Source organism: Chiloscyllium plagiosum, unplaced genomic scaffold, assembly GCF_037043375.1.
Source record: "Chiloscyllium plagiosum isolate Xiang-an unplaced genomic scaffold, Cpla_swu_hap1 HiC_scaffold_53X, whole genome shotgun sequence".
NCBI classification, from domain to species: Eukaryota; Metazoa; Chordata; class Chondrichthyes; order Orectolobiformes; family Hemiscylliidae; genus Chiloscyllium; species Chiloscyllium plagiosum.
Genome location: NW_028270191.1, coordinates 24,564,903 through 24,587,515, shown reverse-complemented (window position 1 = coordinate 24,587,515; position 22,613 = coordinate 24,564,903). Strand labels below are relative to the sequence as shown.

The 22,613-nt window shown below is 48.0% G+C and overlaps 1 protein-coding gene and 1 pseudogene across 1 annotated transcript in view; both read right to left on the bottom strand.

Annotated features, from left to right (window-relative positions):
- Positions 1–10,318: 10,318 nt before the first annotated feature.
- Positions 10,319–22,613, bottom strand: part of bloc1s1 (biogenesis of lysosomal organelles complex 1 subunit 1) — a 98,749-nt gene continuing 86,454 nt past the window's right edge. Inside the window, exon 4 of the mRNA XM_043681790.2 lies at positions 10,319–10,732. Coding sequence (XP_043537725.2) covers positions 10,625–10,732 — 108 coding nt within the window. The 3' untranslated portion in view covers positions 10,319–10,624. The remainder of the gene's footprint in view (positions 10,733–22,613) is intronic.
- LOC148134692 (uncharacterized) lies at positions 18,074–22,272 on the bottom strand (annotated as a pseudogene).

The following is a 22,613-nucleotide window of genomic DNA, read 5'->3' as shown; positions in this document are numbered from 1 at the left end:
CACAAAGTGCCAGTCTACCAGACAAAAGGTGTGGGCAGGCAGTTGGACTTACTGAGGTATAATTGTTGAACTTGACCTGACCTACGCCCAACCTCTCTCATAGAAGGCAGTGACAGGGAGCATAAATACTCTGCCAATGTATGCCTTTCACAATTTATCGCTTGAACAATCGATGCTGTTGTTTCAACAAAACTATCGAATTCATTCAAGGCTCCACAGCCCTTACTCTTCCTCACCGCTCAAGTTCATGATTTGAAGATGGTCAGTGAAGATGATCGCAGCACATATCGCTGTAATTGCCACAAAGTGCCAGTCGGTGGTGCTGTGCCTCTGTTCTCAGAAACCAGCCCAGCTTGTGTCTGTATCCCCCTCCTCCGACCTCGCCCCCAATTAATAAAAAAGGTACAGCTTAAATTTCATAATGAATTCACTGAAAGTGAGCTTTGCGGGGAAGCAAACTATAAAATCCCCAGGACATTTTTCAAGGCCGAGGCTGCGATAAACAGGGAAAAGCAGGATTCAGTAACTATGGCAACCGGTTCGAGCAGCATCAATAGGGGGTGGGACCTGGGTAACACCATGAATGAAAAGCCTCAAGCACTGTCACTGTTGGGGATGAGCTAATTTAGCATACCCCAGACATCAAGTCATTGATCTTCTCGTTAATGTAGCTAAATATCACACTGTGCAATACTGGCTATTGCCAAGTGGTTTGGGGTGGAAGCGAAAGGAGACATTTTGGGAGCTATTTCTCCTCACCTTGCTCAGACACATCCAGGGCAGGTGGCACTGGAACCCAGGTCTTCTGGTAGTGCCTGCACCTCTACCAGCGTGCCACGGGCATTGGGGGTGACGGGCTGGTCTCAGGGCTGATGGGATTCTCTTCAAGCCATATTCCCTTATTCTTAATTTAGTCAAAGCAGGGGACAAACAAAAGCTTTCAACTGGTTTTCCTGTAAAGTACACGGGAGAATAAAATCAAAACCAAATCAAGATGTGGAGGCGCTGGTGTTGGACGGGGGGGGGGGGGGGGGGGTTAGGACAAAGTTAGAAGCCCACATGCCACCAGGTTATAGTCCAACAGTCCAATAGCAACGCTCCAAAAGCTTATGATTTCAAAAGAACCTGTTGGACTATAACCTGGTGTTGTGCGTGGAATCAAATCCAGACCTTGGAGGATGTACTGAGATGCATCATTTGGCAACGGATGAGATGCAGAAACAGAACTTCACTGCTTTAACTCAAAGCACACCCGCACACAATTGATTAAAAATACAGATAATTCCCGATGATTCAAATAAAGCCAGACCACCAGCACGTGAGGAACTGCACACCCTGTTCGATTTGCCAGCTGGCTTCCTTTGCTACTTTTCCTCTTTGTACACGCCAATAAATTACTCATTTACACGCAGGCCAGCTTGGAATGGAAGCAGTCTGTGCCTAACTGACCATCAAAAGGCTAAAGCTGCAATCCTGGTAGATCATTCAGTATTTTCAATGGGAAAGAGGAACTTGCTGTGTGCGTTATGTGCACAAGTGAGGTCAATCGAGTCGCTTTTGTATCCACCCTTTCAGTCACACCACCGCCAAGTATTTTGTTCAGAAACAAAAGCTCCCCTACCTAATAGCAGAAAGCTTCCTTTCAGCTACCAACCCATAGGGATGCTAATCTCCGCTCATTCAATGGAGTTACTCATTGTCAGGCGAGTGACACTGAGGCAAACTTCCTGACCCAGAATGTCAGGTTTCCATGTGGCTCCTAGAGGGAATTGAAAGGAAAGTTTCCCCTCTCATCAGAGCTTCGGAGCAAAACACATCGGAGTCGAAGGAGGACACAGTTGGGAGGAATTTGCCAGCCCCTATGAAAATAAGTGATTTCCTGCCCTCACATGTGCACAGCTCTGCTCCTGAGTAAGGCAATACACATCCTCAATTGGTCTGCTTCATGGGAGTGGGAGAAAGGGAAGAGAAACTTCCGACCTCTCCTGAAACTGACGACTTCTTGCAGGGTTCCGTGGGCATCAGCAGTTTCCGCGCACACCTCATCCCCGTTGGCTGTCTTTACAGGGCACCCTGGTCGTGCGTGTCAATGCTCTTGTCTCATGATTTGGAGATGCCGGTGTTGGACTGGGGTGTACAAAGTTACAAATCGCACAACACCAGGTTATAGTCCCAACAGGTTTATTTGGAAGCACTAGCTGCTCCTTCACTTGATAAGGGAGCAGCGCTCCGAAAGCTAGTGCTTCCAAATAAACCTGTTGGGACTATAACCTGGTGTTGTGTGATTTGTAACTCTTATCTCACCACAGGAAGCATCACAGCTGGACCCAATCTTGCCCTCTAACATTTACTATCCCGATGAAGGGCCCTGCCTGAAACGTTGACTCTCCTGCTCCTTGGATGCTGCCTGACCTGCTGTGCTTTTCCAGCACCCCACTTTATCGACTCTGACTCTCCAGCATCTGCAGGCCTTACTGTCTCCTGTCAATCAATAAGTCTTCAGACATGACAATATTATTCCTCCCCTGTACACAAGCCAGTTGTGGTGTCTATAGTGTCCCTACCTTCTCTGAGATTCACTAACTCAGCACAAACCAAGGATCAACCTTGAGACCTTCTCAGTCTCCTCTAGTTGAGTATCAAAACAAGCATTGCACTTTCTCCAGCTATGGTCAGCATGGACTGGTTAGACTGAAGAGTCTGTTTCCTGTGCTGTAAGATTCTATAGCTGCCTTGTCTTTCAGATGAAGTATTAAATTAAGGTCCTGCGATGTTAGGATGAAAAGAAAACCCAACTCTTCAGGAGTTCTCTGAAGAGCAAAGAGTTTTCATGACCAGCTTGAAAGCTGGATATACTGACTGGTTATTCAGCTCTCCCACTCTGTGGGACCTCACTGCACTGGTTTGTTTGGATAAGATAGAAGCTAAATGCATTCTGATGAGGGATGTCAACTTGAAGACCCAAGTTCCTCAGGTAAAAGGGTATAGCGGGCAGCTAATAAATATAGAGTGCAATACATAGAGAGTGAAATATGGCTAGCAACCAAAATGGGAGATTAGGAAGCCAAAATGGTGGATGCATGAAGAAACGACAGTCAATAAATGGGATAGTAACGAGGGATATTGCAAACACATAGATAAAGAAGGCATGGCGTCACTTAGAAACACAAGGGCTCGTTTGGTCATAATGTATTTAGAGTCAGGAATTGACAGAAATGCTTGCAAAATATATATGAGAAACATTAAGTAGGCACAACAGGGGTATTTAGCAAGAATGCAAGAATAATCAGAAGCTATTAAAAAGTTAATAGGATTGAAAGTAGCTGTGTCACCAGCCCAGAAAGGATACATAGCGTACTGCTTCAGGAGATAACGAAAAACATGTTCCACCATATTTCAAAAAACTTTGGAAACAGGAATTATGCCAAAAGACTGGTTGATGGCAGATGTTACACCCTTGCTTGAGAAGGAGTAAAGGAGTAAGCCAGAAAATTACAGGCTAGTCAAATTTATGTCAGTTGTGGGCAAACTGTGAAGGATTCGTAAATTGCAAGTCACGCTTCACCTATTTATTTGAGTAAATTATAAGTTATGAAGGGAAAATGATGGGTGTAGACTGTCGATTTTCAGACGGCATTTGATAAGGATTGGAGAAGAAACATCTCATAACACACAAGATAATAAGACAAAATAGACATATGAAAACAGAGATGGCTAAACAACAGAAAGCAGAGGATACTGATAAATGAGTGCTTTATTAATTAGAAGCTGACAGGTAGTAATGTGCACCCGAGAGCTATTTTTTGACTTTTCTTATTAACATAAAATCGTTGGACATAAACAGGGATGCTGATGAAAGCTGAAGGATAAAGCAAACGTTGAGGAAGAATGTCAATTACAGGAGGAAAGGGCGAGGCTGGCAGGGAGGGGACGGGGGACGGGGGGGTCACTGCAGGGAGGGGACGGGGGGGTCAGTGCAGGGAGGGGACGGGGGGTCATTGCAGGGAGGGGACGGGGGGTCACTGCAGGGAGGGGACAGGGGGGTCACTGCAGGGAGGGGACAGGGGGGTCACTGCAGGGAGGAGATGGGGGGGTCAGTGCAGGGAGGGGACTGGGGGTCACTGCAGGGAGGGGACGGGGGGGGGTCAGTGCAGGGAGGGGACGGGGGGGTCAGTGCAGGGAGGGGACGGGGGGTCAGTGCAGGGAGGGGACGGGGGGGTCAGTGCAGGGAGGGGACGGGGGGGGTCAGTGCAGGGAGGGGACGGGGGGGTCAGTGCAGGGAGGGGACGGGGGGGTCAGTGCAGGGAGGGGACGGGGGGGTCAGTGCAGGGAGGAGACGGGGGGGTCAGTGCAGGGAGGGGACGGGGTGGGGGGGTCAGTGCAGGGAGGAGACGGGGGGGTCAGTGCAGGGAGGGGACGGGGGGGTCAGTGCAGGGAGGGGACGGGGTGGGGGGGTCAGTGCAGGGAGGAGACGGGGGGTCAGTGCAGGGAGGGGACGGGGGGTTCAGTGCAGGGAGGGAACGGGGGGGGTCAGTGCAGGGAGGGGACGGGGGGGTCAGTGCAGGGAGGGGACGGGGTGGGGGGGTCAGTGCAGGGAGGAGACGGGGGGTCAGTGCAGGGAGGGGACGGGGGGTCAGTGCAGGGAGGGGACGGGGTGGGGGGGTCAGTGCAGGGAGGAGACGGGGTGTCACTGCAGGGTGGGGACAGGGGGGACAGTGCAGGGAGGGGACAGGGGGGTCAGTGCAGGGAGGGGACAAGGGGACATTGCAGGGTGGGGACAGGGGGGACACTGCAGGGAGCGGACGGGGGTTCAGTGCAGGGAGGGGACGTGGGGGGGGGGGGGGTCAGTGCAGGGAGGGGACGGGGCGCCAGTGCAGGGAGGGGACGGGGGGGTCAGTGCAGGGAGGGGTCAGTGCAGGGAGGGGACGGGGGGGTCAGTGCAGGGAGGGGACGGGGTGGGGGGGTCAGTGCAGGGAGGAGACGGGGGGGTCAGTGCAGGGAGGGGACGGGGGGTCAGTGCAGGGAGGGGACGGGGGGGTCAGTGCAGGGAGGGAACGGGGGGGGTCAGTGCAGGGAGGGGACGGGGGGGTCAGTGCAGGGAGGGGACGGGGGGGGTCAGTGCAGGGAGGGGACGGGGGGGGTCAGTGCAGGGAGGGGACGGGGGGGTCAGTGCAGGCAGGGGACGGGGGGGGTCAGTGCAGGGAGGGGCTGGGGGGTGAACTGCAGGGAGGGGACGGGGGGGTCAGTGCAGGCAGGGGACGGGGGGGTCAGTGCAGGGAGGGGACGGGGGGACACTGCAGGGAGGGGTCAGTGCAGGGAGGGGACGTGATGGTCAGTGCAGGGAGGGGACGGGGGGGTCAGTGCAGGCAGGGGACGGGGGGGTCAGTGCAGGGAGGGGACGGGGGGACACTGCAGGGAGGGGTCAGTGCAGGGAGGGGACGTGATGGTCAGTGCAGGGAGGGGACGGGGGGGTCATTGCAGGGAGGGGACGGGGGGGGTCATTGCAGGGAGGGGACGGGGGGGTCAGTGCAGGGAGGGGACGGGGGGGGTCATTGCAGGGAGGGGACGGGGGGGGTCAGTGCAGGGAGGGGACGGGGGGGTCAGTGCAGGCAGGGGACGGGGGGGGTCTGTGCAGGGAGGAGACGGGGGGGTCAGTGCAGGGAGGGGACGGGGGGTCAGTGCAGGGAGGGGACGGGGGGGTCAGTGCAGGGAGGGGACGGGGGGGGTCAGTGCAGGGAGGGGACGGGGGGGTCAGTGCAGGGAGGGGACGGGGGGACACTGCAGGGAGGGGTCAGTGCAGGGAGGGGACGTGATGGTCAGTGCAGGGAGGGGACGGGGGGGTCATTGCAGGGAGGGGACGGGGGGGGTCAGTGCAGGGAGGGGACGGGGGGGGGGTCATTGCAGGGAGGGGACGGGGGGGGTCATTGCAGGGAGGGGACGGGGGGGTCAGTGCAGGCAGGGGACGGGGGGGGTCTGTGCAGGGAGGGGACGGGGGGGTCAGTGCAGGCAGGGGACGGGGGGGGTCACTGCAGGGAGGGGACGGGGGGTCCACTGCAGAAAGGGGATGTGGGGTCACTGCAGGGAGGGGACGGGGTGTGGTCAGTGCAGGGAGAGGATGGGGGGGGGGGGTCAAAGCAGGGAGGGGACGGGGGGGACACAGCAGGGAGGGGACAGGTGGGGTCACTGCAGAGAGGGGACGGGGAGGTCAGTGCAGGGAGGGGACGGGGGGGTCAGTGCAGGGAGGGGACGGGGGGGGGGTCAGTGCAGGGAGGAGACATGGGGGGTCTCTGCAGAGAAATATGAAGTACTATATTTTGGGAAGAAAGAACAGGAATAGGAAATATGTTCTACCCATCAAGCTTTTCACAAAATTGTTGAAGGCAGTAGTGGAGGTGGAGAAAACCTTAAAATGGCAGTAAAAACAGAAAATGCTGGAAATAGCAGATCGGGCACCATCTGTGGACAGAGGAACTGGGTTAATGTTTCAGGTCGATCCAAATATTTGGATTTCAGAATGCATTTAGTATGATGCCACATAAAAGGCTACTGCACAAGATAGGAGCTCAAAGTCGTGGGGGTGCCATATTAACGAAGAATTGAGGATTGGATTGCAGATAGAAGACAGAAGGTTGAGAGGCACAAGAATCAGTTTCAGGGCCTCAGTCATTTCCTCTCTGTATTACTGACTTGGAGGAGGGGCAGAGTGTAATGTATTGACTAATGATACAAAAATAGGTGGGAGGGAACGTTTTGATAAGGACATAAGGAAACTTTGGGGGTGTTTAGATGGATTGAGTGAGGCAGTTCAATAGAGATTCACTTGGCTGATTCCTGGGATGAAGGGGTTGACTTATCAAGAACAGCTAAACAGGTGAGGGCTGTATTTCTTAGAGTTTAGAAGAATGAGGATGATTTTATTGAAACCAACAAGAGTCTGAGGGGGCTTTACAGGGGAAAATGTTGAGATGATGTCTCCACAAGTTGGGGAATCTTGAAATAAAGGACACAGTTACAGATTAATGGACACTATTTAAAACGGAGATGCAAAGGAATTTCTTCTGAGAAAAGTGAATATCTGGAATTCTCTACCCAAGGCAGTTGTAGACGCTCCACCAGAATGTATTTAAAGAGGAGGGGTATTTCTAAAATATCAGGGAGTTGAGAGATATGATGAACAACACAGTAGCTCAGTGGTTATCTCAGCTGCCTCACAGCATCAGGGAGTCAGGTTCGATTCCACCCTCAGGTGACTGTCTGTCCATGTGGAGTATGCACATTTTTCCTGTGGGTTTCCTCCCACAGTCCAAAGATGTGCAGGTTAGGGTGGATTGGCCATGCTGAATCGCCACAGTGTTCAGGGATGTGCAGGCGAGGTGGATTAACCATGGGAAATGAAGGGTTACAGGGATGGGGTGGGTCTCCATGGAACGCTCTTTGGAGGGCTGGTATGGGTCAAATGGCCTGTCACTGTAGGGATTCTATGAGAAAGGAGTTGAGGCCTACAGTAGATCAGCTACGATCTTCTAGAATGGAGGCAATTAGAGGGGCTGAATGGCCAACTCCAACTACTGTTTCTTATGTCTTAAAAGACCTTTCTTCAGGACTGGAAAAGGGAGAATTGGTTTCTGAGTTTTTATATATGCCGTCATTGACCAGTAAGCAAGGAGTTGATGATCAATTAATACAAAATGCTGGTTAGGCATTATCGGGCAACTGCATGTAGTTATAGACACTCCATTATATCGCAGCTACTAAAAGCAGAGGACAGGTACAGCAAAGGTTTACCAGAACAGCACTACAAAGGCTCTAATGATAAATAATAGTCTCAAAAAAATCAGAGCTTTTCCCAATTGAACAGAAAAAGTGAAGGGGGCGGGGAAATTTGCTTTGAAAATTATGAAATGTTTTGAGAGGTTAAATGAAAAATCGTCTCCAGTAGTTTGCCAAATTATTAACAGATGGAGGATTATCAGAAGAGCAATGAAGGGGGAAAACGCAAAGGAATTTTTTCCCTACACAGATGATTAAAACATAGAATGCTTTACCAAAAGTTGCTACTGAAGCAGAAACGCTATCGTTTAAAAACGGGGGCTGGATAAACATTTCAAAAAGTGACGTGGGATTAAGGGTAGACGTCACCAGTGATATTGCCAGCCAGCTGCAACATGGACTAGGTGGGAAGGATGTCCCTGGTTCTGTGCTGGAGCTTCTTTGGATCTGCCTCTGGTCCCTTCACAAGAAAAACCTGACAGCAGGTTCTGTTTTATGAAGGCCTGCATGGATACAGAGCCAAGCATGCCTGAGCCTACTGGGGGGGGGGGGGGGGGGGGGGGGGACAAATCCAAATCAAGTGTCTCTCATTAAAGTTGAGACACCACAAATATTTGTGGGGAAAGTTGCTCTACCCAAACTATATTTAAAGCCAAAAAGTAAAAGCGACAAATGAAATCCAAACAGTACAAGCATTTAGTTTTAAGGCACATGACGTTGGTACTGTCATCGACTCCCATTATACTAGAGAACCAGAACTTGGTGAAAACTAACATTTCCCATTCTAAGGATCACCAACGGAACTCCTTTTTCCAGGTTGCCAGTGCAGTCTTCATAATGACCTGATAAGAATGTAAGAACTAGGAGCAGGAGTAGGCCATCTGGCTCCTTCGGCCCTCTCCACCATTCACTCAGATCATGGCTGATTTTATCGTGGACTCAGCTCCACTTACCCGCCCGCTCACCATAACCCTTAATTCCTTTACTCTTCACAAATCTAGCTTTGCCTTAAAACCATTCAGTGAGGTAGCCTCAACTGCTTCACCGGGCAGGGAATTCCATGGATTCACAACCCTTTGGGTGAAGAAGCTCCTCCCTAACTCAGTCCTAAACCTGTTCCCCCTTATTTTGAGGCTATACCCCCTCGTTCTAGTTTCACCCGCCCGTGGAAACAACCTCCCTGCTTCGATCTTATAAAATGATGAAGGGAATGGATATGTTTCTATAAGAGCCCCCCTCATTCTTCTAGATTTTCCCAGGGGTTGGGGGGTCCAGAAGTAGAGGGCAAAGGTTTAGGGTGAGAGGGGAAAGATATAAAAGAGACCTAAGGGGCAACTTTTTCACACAGAGGGTGGTACATGTATGGAATGAGCTGCCATGAGATGTGGTGGAGGCTGGTACAATTACAGCATTTAAAAGGCATCTGGATGGGTAAATGAATAAGAAGGGTTTGGAGGGATATGGGACAAGTGCTGGCAGGTGGGACTAAATTGGGTTGGGATATCTGGTCGGCATGGACGGGTTGGACTCTATGAATATAACCCCAGTCTACTCAATCTCACTTGGATACTTGGAAAGAATGGGCTTGAGATGACCTTAAATCAGTTTTTTTAACTGCAGGAGGCAGAGATGATTTTTCACTCTGGCTGGACTTAGGCCAAAAAGGCAAAAGGACAACATAGATATACTGCATTGTGCGATCAAAAGACCATCCCAACTACACTACATATACACCAGGGGCACAGGAGCAAATGCAAACATAGCAATGCAATCAGTAAACAGCGAATTTATTTGCATCTGTGTTACTTATCATCTTACATGGTTAAATATGCACCAAGAATAACTTTTAGTTGTTAATTTATATACATCAGTATGTGAAGACGCTTTTGGGTGGGGCAATATTGTACGTTGACACAAAAGATCGGCTCATTTAGACAAAAAAATAAAAACATCTATTTTACGGATCCCACGTTCTCTGGAATGTCAGCAACTGAACACAAGTGAGCAAGTGAGATCTACCTTAATAAGAACCGAAAGAAGTCGCTTTCCCAGACAAGAGGCTGGGAAATCAAGTTAACTGCTTGACAAACTGCAGAAAGGAAAAGCAACAGATAAAAAGAACAAACTGGCAAATGAGGCCATCCATCAAGAATGCACTGCAGGAAGAGGCAAGCAGCAGCTGCTGTGTAAAGTCTGGCAAGGGAGGTCACTCGAGTGACAGTGCACTCCAAGACGGAGAAGTGATAGCTGTCGTCTGGCAATTGACATCATCGCAGACAATAGACTGCAGGAAGGAAACGTAACAATGTCCTCGGGCTGGACAAATAAATACAAGGGGACCAAATACAGCAACGTGCGATGTGAACTGTTTGGCACAGAGGACAGAGCTTGTGGGGAAATCTGATCATAATGTAATTAGTTTGGTTTCAACCGGGCAGTAGTCCACTGAGTATTTCTACCAAGAATTCTCTCTGGTGTCCTTTTAAAAGAAAATTTGCCAATAACAACCAAAGACTCAAACAAATTATTTTAGCAGTGGAAAATGAAATGGCTTGTATATATTTTATTCCAGACTTTTGGCATTTATACATAATCGTTCCTAGATAGTTGCACTCTGGGAAAACAAGTAAACGCATAAAGTCTTGGATAACTGTGTTCAAGCTTTGGATATTGTAATTAACAGTCAGTGCAGTGGGTGGAGAAGAGTCCCCAACGAGAAGGGCACTGCAGGATTAGTGCAACCATCCTGTTGGAAGGCCCTGCTTTACAGATTGTTTAAGAATGTCAGCTTTAAATTGTGAAGACGCTTCTCTTCCTCTCAAAATGCCCGTTTTTCAGTTTCACATTCGAGGCTTCATGTTGCAGGCTGCAGCTGTCCTTTATAGACATATTCTAGGGCAGTGGCAATCGTTCTCATGTCCATCTCAATGCTTCTTGCCCAATTCTCGACGTCACCAATTTCCTGCAGAGAAAACAAACAGAGTCAGCAAGGCAAGAACAACACCCGCTTGCTGCTTATCGATATAGCTATCCTCTCTGGCCCTCTAAAATGACCCATGGGGGCACTGCCAGTTTTTAGGCACTGCCCTCAGATGCCAGTCTTCCAGTAAAAAAAATGGAATGAACTTGCAACACCTTTCAGATTTTCAGGATGTCTCAAAATACTTAAGTGTTCAATGAATGACTTTGGCAGCAAATGCAGTTCACAGTGAGTTCCAACAGTATATCTGTTTCGGTGATGTTGACTGAAGGATAAAATGAGAGCCAGGACAGCTCTTCTTCAAGAAATCGGCATGAGATCTTTTGTATCTACTCTTGGTTTAACATCTCACACAAAAGCCAGAGCCTTTGACAGTGCAACTATCCCTTCATACCACTGTCATGTATTAATCAGCGCTATTGCATGTGCTCAAGACCCTGGAGGGGTCTTGTATTCACAACCTTCTGACTCAGAGGCAAAGATTATATGATAAGATATGTGCTAATAGGAGGCATCATACCAACTGTAATCCTGTCCTTACATTCAAACTTCCCAGCAATGGTTATTTGATACTGAACAAGAGGAGGGACCCAGACAGCTTGCTTGCTCTCCAGCTGATTGGAGCATCAACAATGAATGCCAGGAAATCAAACCTGGGAGATACCATTTTGCCTGGCAGGTAGGACATCTGTTCACTCGGCCAGCAGGGAACTTCCTCTACAATAACTGGAAAAACAAAACAGCTGTCTGATCCAAGCACTTCATGTTGGTATTGATCCACCCCTCCATCAGTAAGTCACAAAATCCCAACAGTGCCATTCAGTTGAGGCCATTCAGCCCATTGAGTCTGCATCACCACTCAAAAGGGCATCCCACTCTATCCCCGTAACCCCACATTTACCGTCGGTAACCCAGGCAACCTGCACACAATGGGGCAATTTAGCATGGCCAATCCACCTAACCTGCACCTCTTTTGGATTGTGGGAGGAATCCCCATGCAGACACAGGGAGAACATGCAACTCCATACAGACAGTCACCAGAGGCTGGAATCGAACCCAGGTACCTAGCACTGTGAGGCAGCAGTGCTAACCACTGGGCTACCCTAGTCCCATGATCCTACCCTGCTCCCATTTCCCTCTATTCTGTTTTCTTTCAACTACCTCTCCAACCTATTCTTCAAGCTTTGAAAAGAAAATGAACACGTTTAGACAGGTTATGACACACCTTTGGACCAGGTGGGACTTGAATCTGAACCTTCTGACCCAGAGGTAGTCACACTACCACTATGCCAGAAGAGCCCTAAAGCCTACTGCACTAGGTATTTCCAGACAGTCTCCCATCCAAGTACTCACCAGGGCAGAGTCTACTCTTGCATCTGAGACCAGGTAGGATTGGGCTCTTTCAGACATTGGCCAACTTCTCCTGAAAACGTTCGCATGGTCTTCTGACCCTGCTCTGAATCACGAACTCCAGTCTTGCATTCCACAGTTTCACAACCTTTCTGTGTAATATGGCTCTGCTTGCTCTTCATCCTAAATAGCTGACATTTAATCTTGTGTTTCCTGAGTCCTGGCCCTGAACCTACTGGAAACAACTGGGTGGTGGGGTTGGGTTAACCCTCCAAAATAGGTAAGCACAAATAGTAAAATATCTAATGTAATGCCAACCTCTGACAGATTCCTATCCCACTTCTGGTTTTATTGTCGGGCAGAATTGGCTGGGAGGGAAATACAATGAGCATACAGCGCTCAGGAAGTTGGTCAGTCACTTTTCAGAAGGCTGCATACATCCATTTGAACTACAATCAGCCTTCGGAAACCTGGCTCCTAAAGGAAGGTGAGAAGGGCATCCATAATGGGAGTGCTTGTGGGCCAGGAGGTACCACAGCATTTCCACTGACCCAACAAACTAATTCTTAACCCCATGATTTCTTCCTGCAATCAGAGATCGCCCAGTCACTCTTCGCCATGTCTGTGATCACCATCCACCCCTCCCTTCAGCTCAACCCTGAAAACTCGCCCGGCACCATCAGGAAACTGGTTTCTGGACTGCACTCTCTAACAAGAGAGGCTGCCAAACCTATCAATCAGCCTGAAGTCCGGCTAGGGAGCCTAGGAAAAGAACTGAAACGTGCCCTGGAACTAAAACTCCAGGCATTTGGGAAAAAAAAACACATTTCGGGCTTTTCCAACCAGAACTCGGGCAGCACTACAGTTCAGTGGTTAGCACTGCTGCCTCACCATGCCCGGGACCCGGGTTTGATTCCAGCCTCGGGAGACTATCTGTCTGTGTGGAGTTTGTACACTCTTCCAGAGTCTGGATGGGTTTCCTCTGGGGGCTCAGGCTTCCTCCCACAGTCCAGAGATGTGCAGGTTAGGGTGAATTGGTCGTGGGAAATTGCCCCAGAGAGATGCCGGTCAGGTGGATTGGCCATGGGAAATTCAGGGATGGGGTGGGTCTGGGTGGGATGCTCTAAGGACCAGTATTGACTTGATGGGCCAAATGGTCTGCTTCCACGCCAAAACCATGTCAAAGTACATACTTGGGCCAGCCTGTGCTATCCCATCACACACCAAATCACCCAGCAATCTCCTCAGATATTGAGTGTTGACCCACTTCCTCATGTCTTCCTTTGTATTTACACCTGCTTAAATCAGACAACATGCTTGTGAATTTACACTGCACCTTCTGAGTGAACAGCTCAAAACTGTACATCAACTGCAAATGGTTCATGGTGCAGGGGAGATTGTTCTCATTGAGTTATGTGATTTCCACCGCTCACCCCCTGTGGCAGACCAAGCAGACGGGTTGGAAAGGCTCAGCAGATGAGTTCTGAGTAGGGCTCACCGGATGCAAATCGGTAACTCCACAGATGTTGCCAGACCTGCTGAGCTTTATCAGCAACTTCTGTTTAGATTAGATTAGATTCCCTACAATATGGAAACAGGCCCTTCAGCCCAATAAGTCCACACCGACCCGCCAAAGAGTAACCCACCCAGCCCCATTTCCCTCTGACTAATGCACCTAACACGACGGGCAATTTAGCATGGCCAATCTACCTGACCTGCACATCTTTGGACTGTGGGAGGAAACCGAAGCACCCGGAGGAAACCCACACAGACGCGGGGAGAATGTGCAAACTCCACACAGACAGTCGCCCGAGGTTGGGATCGAACCTTATGTTTCTGATTTACAGCACCTTTCTGTTTTTAAAACAGACGGGTTGGTGATCTGCCTGTTTAGGAGAGTGAGCACCGCCGCGTGATTTTCTGCCCTCTTATGTGGGAATGCCTGGAATGGATTCAGTAGATAATAAGATTAGGATTATGCAAACTGGACCGAGTGAGGCGTGCATCTGCATCCCAGCAGTCACTTGCACTACACCTTGCTGCTTGACATGACATGCCACATCTCTATCCATGTTAACTGGCTCACTCCCATAGAGGCAGTACAAAATATTAAAGGCAAGATGGGTAACAGTCAGTCATTTTAAGGCATTACAGTTGAACTTGACAATAACAGGAAACTGGTGATCTGGTTCCTTGAATTCCATTTATATTGTGGAGGGGTGTGTTTCAATGCAAACTGAAGAAATTTCAACAGAAAGCAATGAAAACTCCATTGGATAGGGCGTGTCAGATTTTGCACTATTTTTATCTGGTCATCACATTATGCAGCTGTGAAGCTGTTAGCCAGTATGAGAAACCTTTTTTAAAATTTGCAGCTCACCTTATTCGTGAATATAATATTTCATACTCTCTTTATTGGTGCAACGGAAGGACAATGTTTGTGCGAGCTTGTGTACATGGACATGACTGTGCCTCATGGTGACCTGCCGCACAACTACATAGCTGACAAACATTGCCATCCAGGCTCTCCCACAGAATGGGTGGTTGGATGATATAGGGGAAGGCTTTCTGCCTTTTCAATATTGGGCTTAGACCAGATGACCGGGGGGGGTGGGTGCAGATTTCAAAGTCTGACATTAAAATAGAAAATGCTGTGATACTCAGCAGGTCAAACAGCATCTGTGGAGGGAGAAGCAACATTCATGAAAGACCCCTCTTTCATGAAAATGTTTGCCACAGGCCTGAAGTGTTAACTTAAGTTTTTCTCTTCACAGATGCTGTTAGGCCTTTTAAGCGGTTCCCTTATTTACAATTTCCATCATTCTGACTATTTTATTTCAGAAAGTCTGAGAATGCATCAGAAGCAAGAGTCCTCCGTCTAACCTGTGGAACATGATTCAATCAGGATCAGAGGCCCCTCCCCCGCCAAAAAATGCCATGCTTGATTTAAAGTAAGCAAAGGGGGGGGGGGGTCGGGGTCTTCCAAACGTGGGAACCTCCCTTACATTGGAAAACTGCGGCCTTCATGACATCAGCATTGGAATGCCAGTTTGACATCTGGATTTGGGAGGTCCTCAAAAGGCCAATCCCAACAGCAGAACCACAGAGTGGCTGGAAAAGGCAAAGGTTAAGCTCTGGAAAAATCCTTGCAGGCCAGGAGGAGCAGAATGTCTTCCCACTCCAAACCCAGCAAGGAATTCTTGGGTCTTCCCAATCTTACATCAGGCCTTTCTCTCCCAGTACTGACAGTGACTTCCAAATCCCCAGTCCAAGACCAATTTTAGTAACTATTCATTTGGGCACCCAGCTGGGTCTGTCACACTGTAGGGGTAGAAGTAGGTCACTCAAGCCATCGAGTCTAATCATCTGTCTCAAATGCACGAGCCCTTACTCTGAGATGATGCCCTCTGGTCCTAGACTCTCCCACAAGGGGAGACAACCCCTCCCCATCTCCCCTGTCAAAATTCACATCATCTTGCATTCTGTAAATGAGAGCTGGGGTCAAAATTTCCTCGATCTTCTGCTGAATCTCCTCTGGGGTCTTCACTACCTCCAACACACCGTAACCAACCTCCAGTTAAAATTCAGATAGCAGTGGATTCAAACCCATGTCTAGGACTTGAGCACAGAACCTTGGCCAGTGTTGCTAAAACAAGTTAGTAGATGGCATTGAGAGAAATAAAATCACATTCATCTCCTGCTTCCGCCCCCTGCCCCCAGCTTGTATTGTTCTAGAAATGAGAATTAACCAATCATAAAATGAACTCCCAGCACTGAGTTTTGACATCTCTGACCAGCTGTGCTATGAAGTAACTCAAGAAGGAAAGTGCCATAATCCCAGAGGACCCACAGAACCAGTCTCTCTCTCGGCTGAGAGAGTTATCCTCGCAATGCTCCTATTTAAGTACATTTTCCGGAGCATTAGCCATGAAAGTGGATGCAGATTTAGCAACAAGCAGCAACACAGTAATCAAGTGCCCAGGATTTCTGTCATAGGCTTTCATACTTACACATGTCGTCATTAATTACATACTGAATGTTATCTACTTTATTGCTTTCATTGGCATCTGGGGTTGCATTCACCATCAAGTGTTAAAATGGGGTCGTATTAGAAAACAGTTCGGGAAATGCTGATCTAGGCTGACACTTTGTTGGACTGAGTGAGTGCTGCACTGTTGGAGGTGTCATTTTTCAGATGGGATGTTAAACGGAAACCAAATTGGTCTTTAAAAAGATGTCAGTGTACTAATGGAGGAGCAGTGGGGAGTTCATGCAGTTTCCTGGCTAACACTTGTCCCTCATCAACACCACCAAAAGTCGATTAACTGGTTACTTATCTCTTTGCAGGACCATGCTGTGTGCAGATTTGTGCCATGTTGACATATTTAACAGTAACTGCTTTTCAAAGGTTAATTAAAATCGACAGCTAAATATTTTTGATCATGAATGTCCTACGTTAAGTTGCAACTTCCCTATTTTCATGCACTGAGGCTTTAAGGCCCAGTTGTAAAGATACCCCCAGTAACATCATTTGGGAATAAATCATATTGCAGATTTAGACAGACACACGAACAGGCAGATAATAGAGGGGTGCGGACGACGTGTAGGCAGATGGAAGTGATTTAGAATGGCATCATGTTTAGCGCAGATATGGTGGGGCTGAAGGGCCTCTTCCTGTGCTGGTCTGTGTCCTATTGCTTGTGGAAGGACTGGATTACAGCTTCAGGAAAGGGGTGACAGGCTGAGTTTTAGCAATTTATTCTTGCATTTCCTGGGCGTGCAAGGTTTTGTTTTTTTCTTTGCAAACCAGCTGGAGAAACAGAATTGAGAATTTGCAGCCAGCAGCAGAGCTATGGAGCATGAAACACAGGTATACATCAAGTCAAAACATGCGACTGCATCAGCATCACCCTTCCACATTAGACTGTGACTAAAGTAACAGCTGCCTTTCTGAACGCACCTTTCCATGAGAACGGCAATTCTTCTGGCCTGGTGAATCAAGTTAAAACTGGATTTGCCAGGGTCATGCTCAGATTGATTTGATTTTTCTCTCCAAGCCAGCAGATGGTGCTCAGTGCAGCATTAATCCAGTGTTGCTAACCAAACAGGCTTGATCGTTTCTCCATCTATTTTTCTGCCCTTCCCCTTTGACACAATGACTTACCCATGCTGATGTTTTGTTCAAGTGTACCGAGCCCCGTGACGTAGGGTCATCGATCCTCCCAGAGTGTTGCACACATTCTTAGACACCAATTGATGTTGGAGGCCATTCAGCCCATTGAGGTAAAAACAATGACTGCAGATGCTGGAAACCAGATTCTGGATCAGTGGTGCTGGAAGAGCACAGCAATTCAGGCAGCATCCGAGGAGCTTCGAAATCGACATTACGGACAAAAGCCCTTCATCAGGAATCATGAAGGGCCTGAAGGGCTTTTGCCCGAAATGTCGATTTCGAAGCTCCTCGGATGCTGCCTGAATTGCTGTGCTCTTCCAGCACCACTAATCCAGAATTCAGCCCATTGAGTCTGCTCCACCGTTCAATGAGATTACGTCTGATCTGATAATCTTCCAACTCCATTTTCCTGCCATTTCCACATTTCCACTTCCCTTACTGATTAAAAATCTCTCAGCCTCAGCTGCAGTGAAGAATTCCATAGATCCATTATCCGCAGAGATGAGAAATGTCTCATATCTCTGTCTTAAATGTACAACCCTTGACTCTGAACGTATGGCTATTCTTTGTGTGTGAGCCAATAGACTGTCTTACCATGGGGCTCATCCCAACATGCCAGAGCTTTTTTACCTCCACTGCTCAGGGCTACACAATGCCCCACATTTGATATTTTACCTCCAATTTTGGAGAACATTTTATTCACATTCAGTGACTGTACATAATACAAAAAAGAAATCATCAGAAGGGCTTGATAGACAGGATCATTATATTCCTGGGATTTCTCCCCAGGTTTCCGATCTTCAAGACAGACCAGATGATAATTTGCATTGCTTTAGCACCTCATGGAACCCATCGCAGATCGTGCTGCTTCTAGGCAGCCTCCAGGAACTGCCTCATTTTCAACTGGCCTGGCATGTTCTGCTGTGGCTGCAGGCACTGCCAGTGGACGCTCCTGGTAGGTAACATCAGCTTTGGCCAGCACACAGCTGCTCCCTCCACTGAGGGCACCTGCCAGGACACTCCCCATCACGTGGCTGACTGCTGAGCCCACTGCCGCTCCCACAGCCGTGCTCACCATCTGTGCTATCCAACCCAGCTGCCAGAACTACAGTGGGTGGGGGCAATGGCTGTTGGTGGAGGGTGAGCAAGGCACAGGAAGGGGCTGAGCTGCTCCCTTGGCTCTGGCTTCCTCTGGGCCATCATGAGACAGGGAGCAGGAGCAGGAATGGGCTCCAGCCAAATGGAATGAACTCATTGCCAAAACCTGGGATTGAACCAGGGACCTTTAGATCTTTAATCTAACACATCCCCAGGTGAGGGCAGTGGCTAGGAGGATGTTTCCTGGCTGGACAGCCTACAGCTAGGGTTTACAGTCTCAGAATAAGGCTCTGGCCATTTCGATCTGAGAAGTGGATATATTTCTTTCCACAAAAGGGTGTGAATCTTCAGAATTCTCGACCCAGGAGCACTGTGGCTGCTTTGTTGAGGAGTTTATTCAAAAGGCAGAGATCAATAGATTTTTGCGTACTAAGGGAATCGAGTGATATGGGGCTAGTGCGAGAGGCTAGACTGAATAATGGAGTGTGGATGAGGAGCCCCAGGACCTACAGATAGGGTTAGAGGAGAGAAACATGGTAAAGGCCAAAACAAAAAGCTCTTTACATGAATGGACACAATATTCATCACAAGCTGGATGAATTGATGGCACACATACAAGTAAATGGGGAGAATCTAATAGCCGCTACATAGATTTAGGTCTAAATTTAACGTTCCTGATGTGGGCCCCATAGTCAGAGTCATAGAGATGTACAGCATGGAAACAGACCCTTCGGTCCAACCCGTCCATGCCGACCAGATATCCTAACCCAATCTAGTCCCACCTGCCAGCACCCGGCCCATATCCCTCCAAACCCTTCCTATTCACATAGCAATCCAGATGCCTCTTAAATGTTATAATTGTACCAGCCTACACCAATTCCTCTGGCAGCTCATTCCACCCTCTGCGTGAAAAAGTTGCCCCTTAGGTCTCTTTTATATCTTTCCCCTCTCACCCTAAACCTATGCCCTCTAGTTCTGGACTCCCCCACCCCAGGGAAAAGGCTTTGTCTATTGATCCTATCCATGCCCCTCATAATTTTATAAACCTCTATAAGGTCACCCCTCAGCCTCCGATGCTCCAGGGAAAACAGCCCCAGCCTATTCAGCCTCTCCCGATAGCTCAAACCCGCCAACCCTGGCAACATCCTTGAAAATCTTTTCTGAACCCTTTCAAGTTTCACAACATCTTTCCGATAGGAAGGAGACCAGAATTGCATGCAATATTCCAACAGTGGCCTAACCAATGTCCTGTACAGCCACAACATGACCTCCCAACTCTTGTACTCAATACTCTGACCAATAAAGGAAAGCATACCAAACGCCTTCTTCACTGTCCTATCTACCTGCGACTCCACTTTCAAGGAGTTATGAAACTGCACTCCAAGGTCTCTTTGTTCAGCAACACTCCCCAGGACCTCACCATTAAGTGTATAAGTCCTGCTAAGATTTGCTTTTGGAGAACAGGTGAGAAACACACATTGCTTCGGTGAGGGAGGTTCAACTGAATTAAGTTCCTCTCCAGTAATTAACTGGTCAGCATCAGGCTTTTCCCAGGGTTTAGGACCCCAGCAACAGAAATCCTGCCCGCTGAGAGTTACCAGGCAGAGGCCAACAGCTCTCTGTTGTTGGCAGTCACTAAGAGCATGGCTGTTGCTGTATATACAGTGACGCTTTCACCAGAGATCATTGTGGGACCCATGGAAGAAGCAGATGGAGTGCCCTGGGATCACTGCCTTGGGAGGGTTGTTTTTAATGCAAGAGCCAAGGGCTGTCTCTTAGAAGCCATCCACCTTGCTGATGCTGTATCCTTCGATAAGGTACTTAAGGGCTTTTGAAAGAAGGATTCCCAATTTACAAGGTTTATTGGGAGACCTTCAGGAGAAACAGGAATTCTCGGCAAGTCCAGGAGAATCTCTGGGCCACATCTAAATTATTTCAGTTAATCTAGAGCTCCTACATAATAGGGTGGCACAGTGACTCAGTGGTTAGCCTGCTGCCGCACAACACTAGGTACTTGGTTTCAATTCCAGCCTCGGGCGACTGTTTGTGGGGAGTTTGCACATTCTCCCCACGTTTGCGTGAGTTTCCTCTGGGTGCTCTGGTTCCCTCCCAAAATCCAAAGATGTATAGGTTAACGTGAATGAGCCATGGGAAATGCAGAGTTACAGGGATAGGGTAGGGGATTAGGTCTGGGTGGGTCACTCTTCAGAGGGTCGGTGTGGACTTGTTGGGCCAAATGGCCTGTTTCCACACTGCAGGGATCCTATGATTCTATAGTTATCAATGTAAAAATACACATTAAGTAATAGAAACGTAACGCAGGGGATATACATATTAATGTTTATACTTTGTTCACAGCATAAATCACTTAAATAATAATGCAACTTTGCTTTCAATAAAACTTACTGGCAGAGAGCCTTCTCACTTGCACCCTTAACTGACCACATGGAGGTATTGAAGGAGAAACTGACGTGAAATTGAATCTCAACTGTTGATATTTCTTGTGGCCATTCGATTGAACAAGTATATTTACACTGAGGTTAATAAATGTAAAAACTGTAATAACTGGAGAGAATAATACAGTAGACTTTGCAATACTTGGAGGTATACACTTTTTGCCAGTTTATCCAGAGTGCTGGTTCACAAAGTGCCAGTTAAAACAAAGCTTGCTGTATAAGGGAGTCACAAGGACAAACAGAAAAGTCCAGCTGAGGCCAAAATCAGATCAGCCTTGACTGGATTGAGTGGCAGAACAGGTTTGACGGGCTATATGGCCAACTCCTGCTCCCATTTCTACAGTTTCATGTTCTTAATCCTGTTCCGGTTTCTTATATTCTTATGAGCTGTTAGGGAAAGCCTCAAATAAAGGTTTCTAAACCTTATAACAAAGATTACACTTGGAAAGCTGAAAATGCAAAGTCCTTTGAGTCTTTACAAATTGGGGAAAACAGCAAATTGCAAAATAATCGTGAGGGAGGGGCCTGGTAAGTTTTGAAGTAATGACTGTTAGAAAATACAAAGAAAACAAACACTGCAACAGTTTTCCAACTTCATAATACCAGGAATCTTTAGCAGTTCAACGTAACGCAGAAATACAGTTATCTATCAACATTGCTACCTTCCAGTGTTTTCCTAAAATGATAAACGAAGTCATATATTTTCATGTGCCCTCGTGTTATTTTCTTAAGGAAATGATTAACAAATAATATAGAGAACAGTTTACAATCTGCAAGAACCTCCATTAACATTAAACAATGACTTCCAAGCCTGTTCACAGATATGCATTAGTCTGGTGGCTGATAAGTTATTGAAGCCACATTGCCCTGAATAATCTTATTTATTAAAGTCGCTGTGATTGGCAGAGTGGAAATCTTGTAGTTACTTCATCGCCAGAGTTAGAACAGCAGGTTGGAAAAAGGAAGTTATCAAAGTAAATATCTAAACCCCCAAAATGAGCCACATTTTCCACAAAAGTAGCAGCTCTCCTGAATGCAATCGCTACAAGAGACAGGCAGCTTCAAATTCTCAACGCAAAAGGTAAAGGCCGCTTGAGTAGCAGCTGGAGAGTTGAAAATAATTAGAGCATCAATAGTTAACTAGGTCTCTTAAGAGATTAAGCAGCTTCACAGCCACAGGTGTGGGCTCTCAATCGAAGGCAAACAGCATACTCTGGTCGTTCCAAGGGGGTGTAATGAATGAGTTCCGAAGTGGACAAAATGCACTAGAGGGTGGTACAGGGTGATGTTGAAACACGTCATCAGATGAATTCGCACATGACATTAAACTAAAAAGATGGCGGTCTTCCTCCCCAAGCAAAAACCATGCACAAGACGAGTCTGTCATTTGAGATGTTCAACCGTGCTTTGATTGTGTCAATTTGCAGAAGCCTATCTGAAGTCATCGTCATAGAGATGTACAACACGGAAATAGACCCCTCGGTCCAACTCTTCCATGCCGACTAGATATCCTAAATTAATCGAGTCCCATCTGCCAGCACTTGGCCCATATCCCTCTCAACCCTTCCTATTCATGTCCCCATCCAGGTGCCTTTTAAATGTTGTCATTGTACCAGCCTCCACCACTTCCTCTGGCAGCTCATTCCTTACACACACCACCCTCTGTGTGAAAAGGTTGCCCCTTAAAGAGAAACCAGGAGTGTGGGTAGCATCAAGAAAATAGATTTACCCGATAGATACTACAAGCATCCAGTGAAACAATGACTGAGTGGCAAGGAATTAAAAA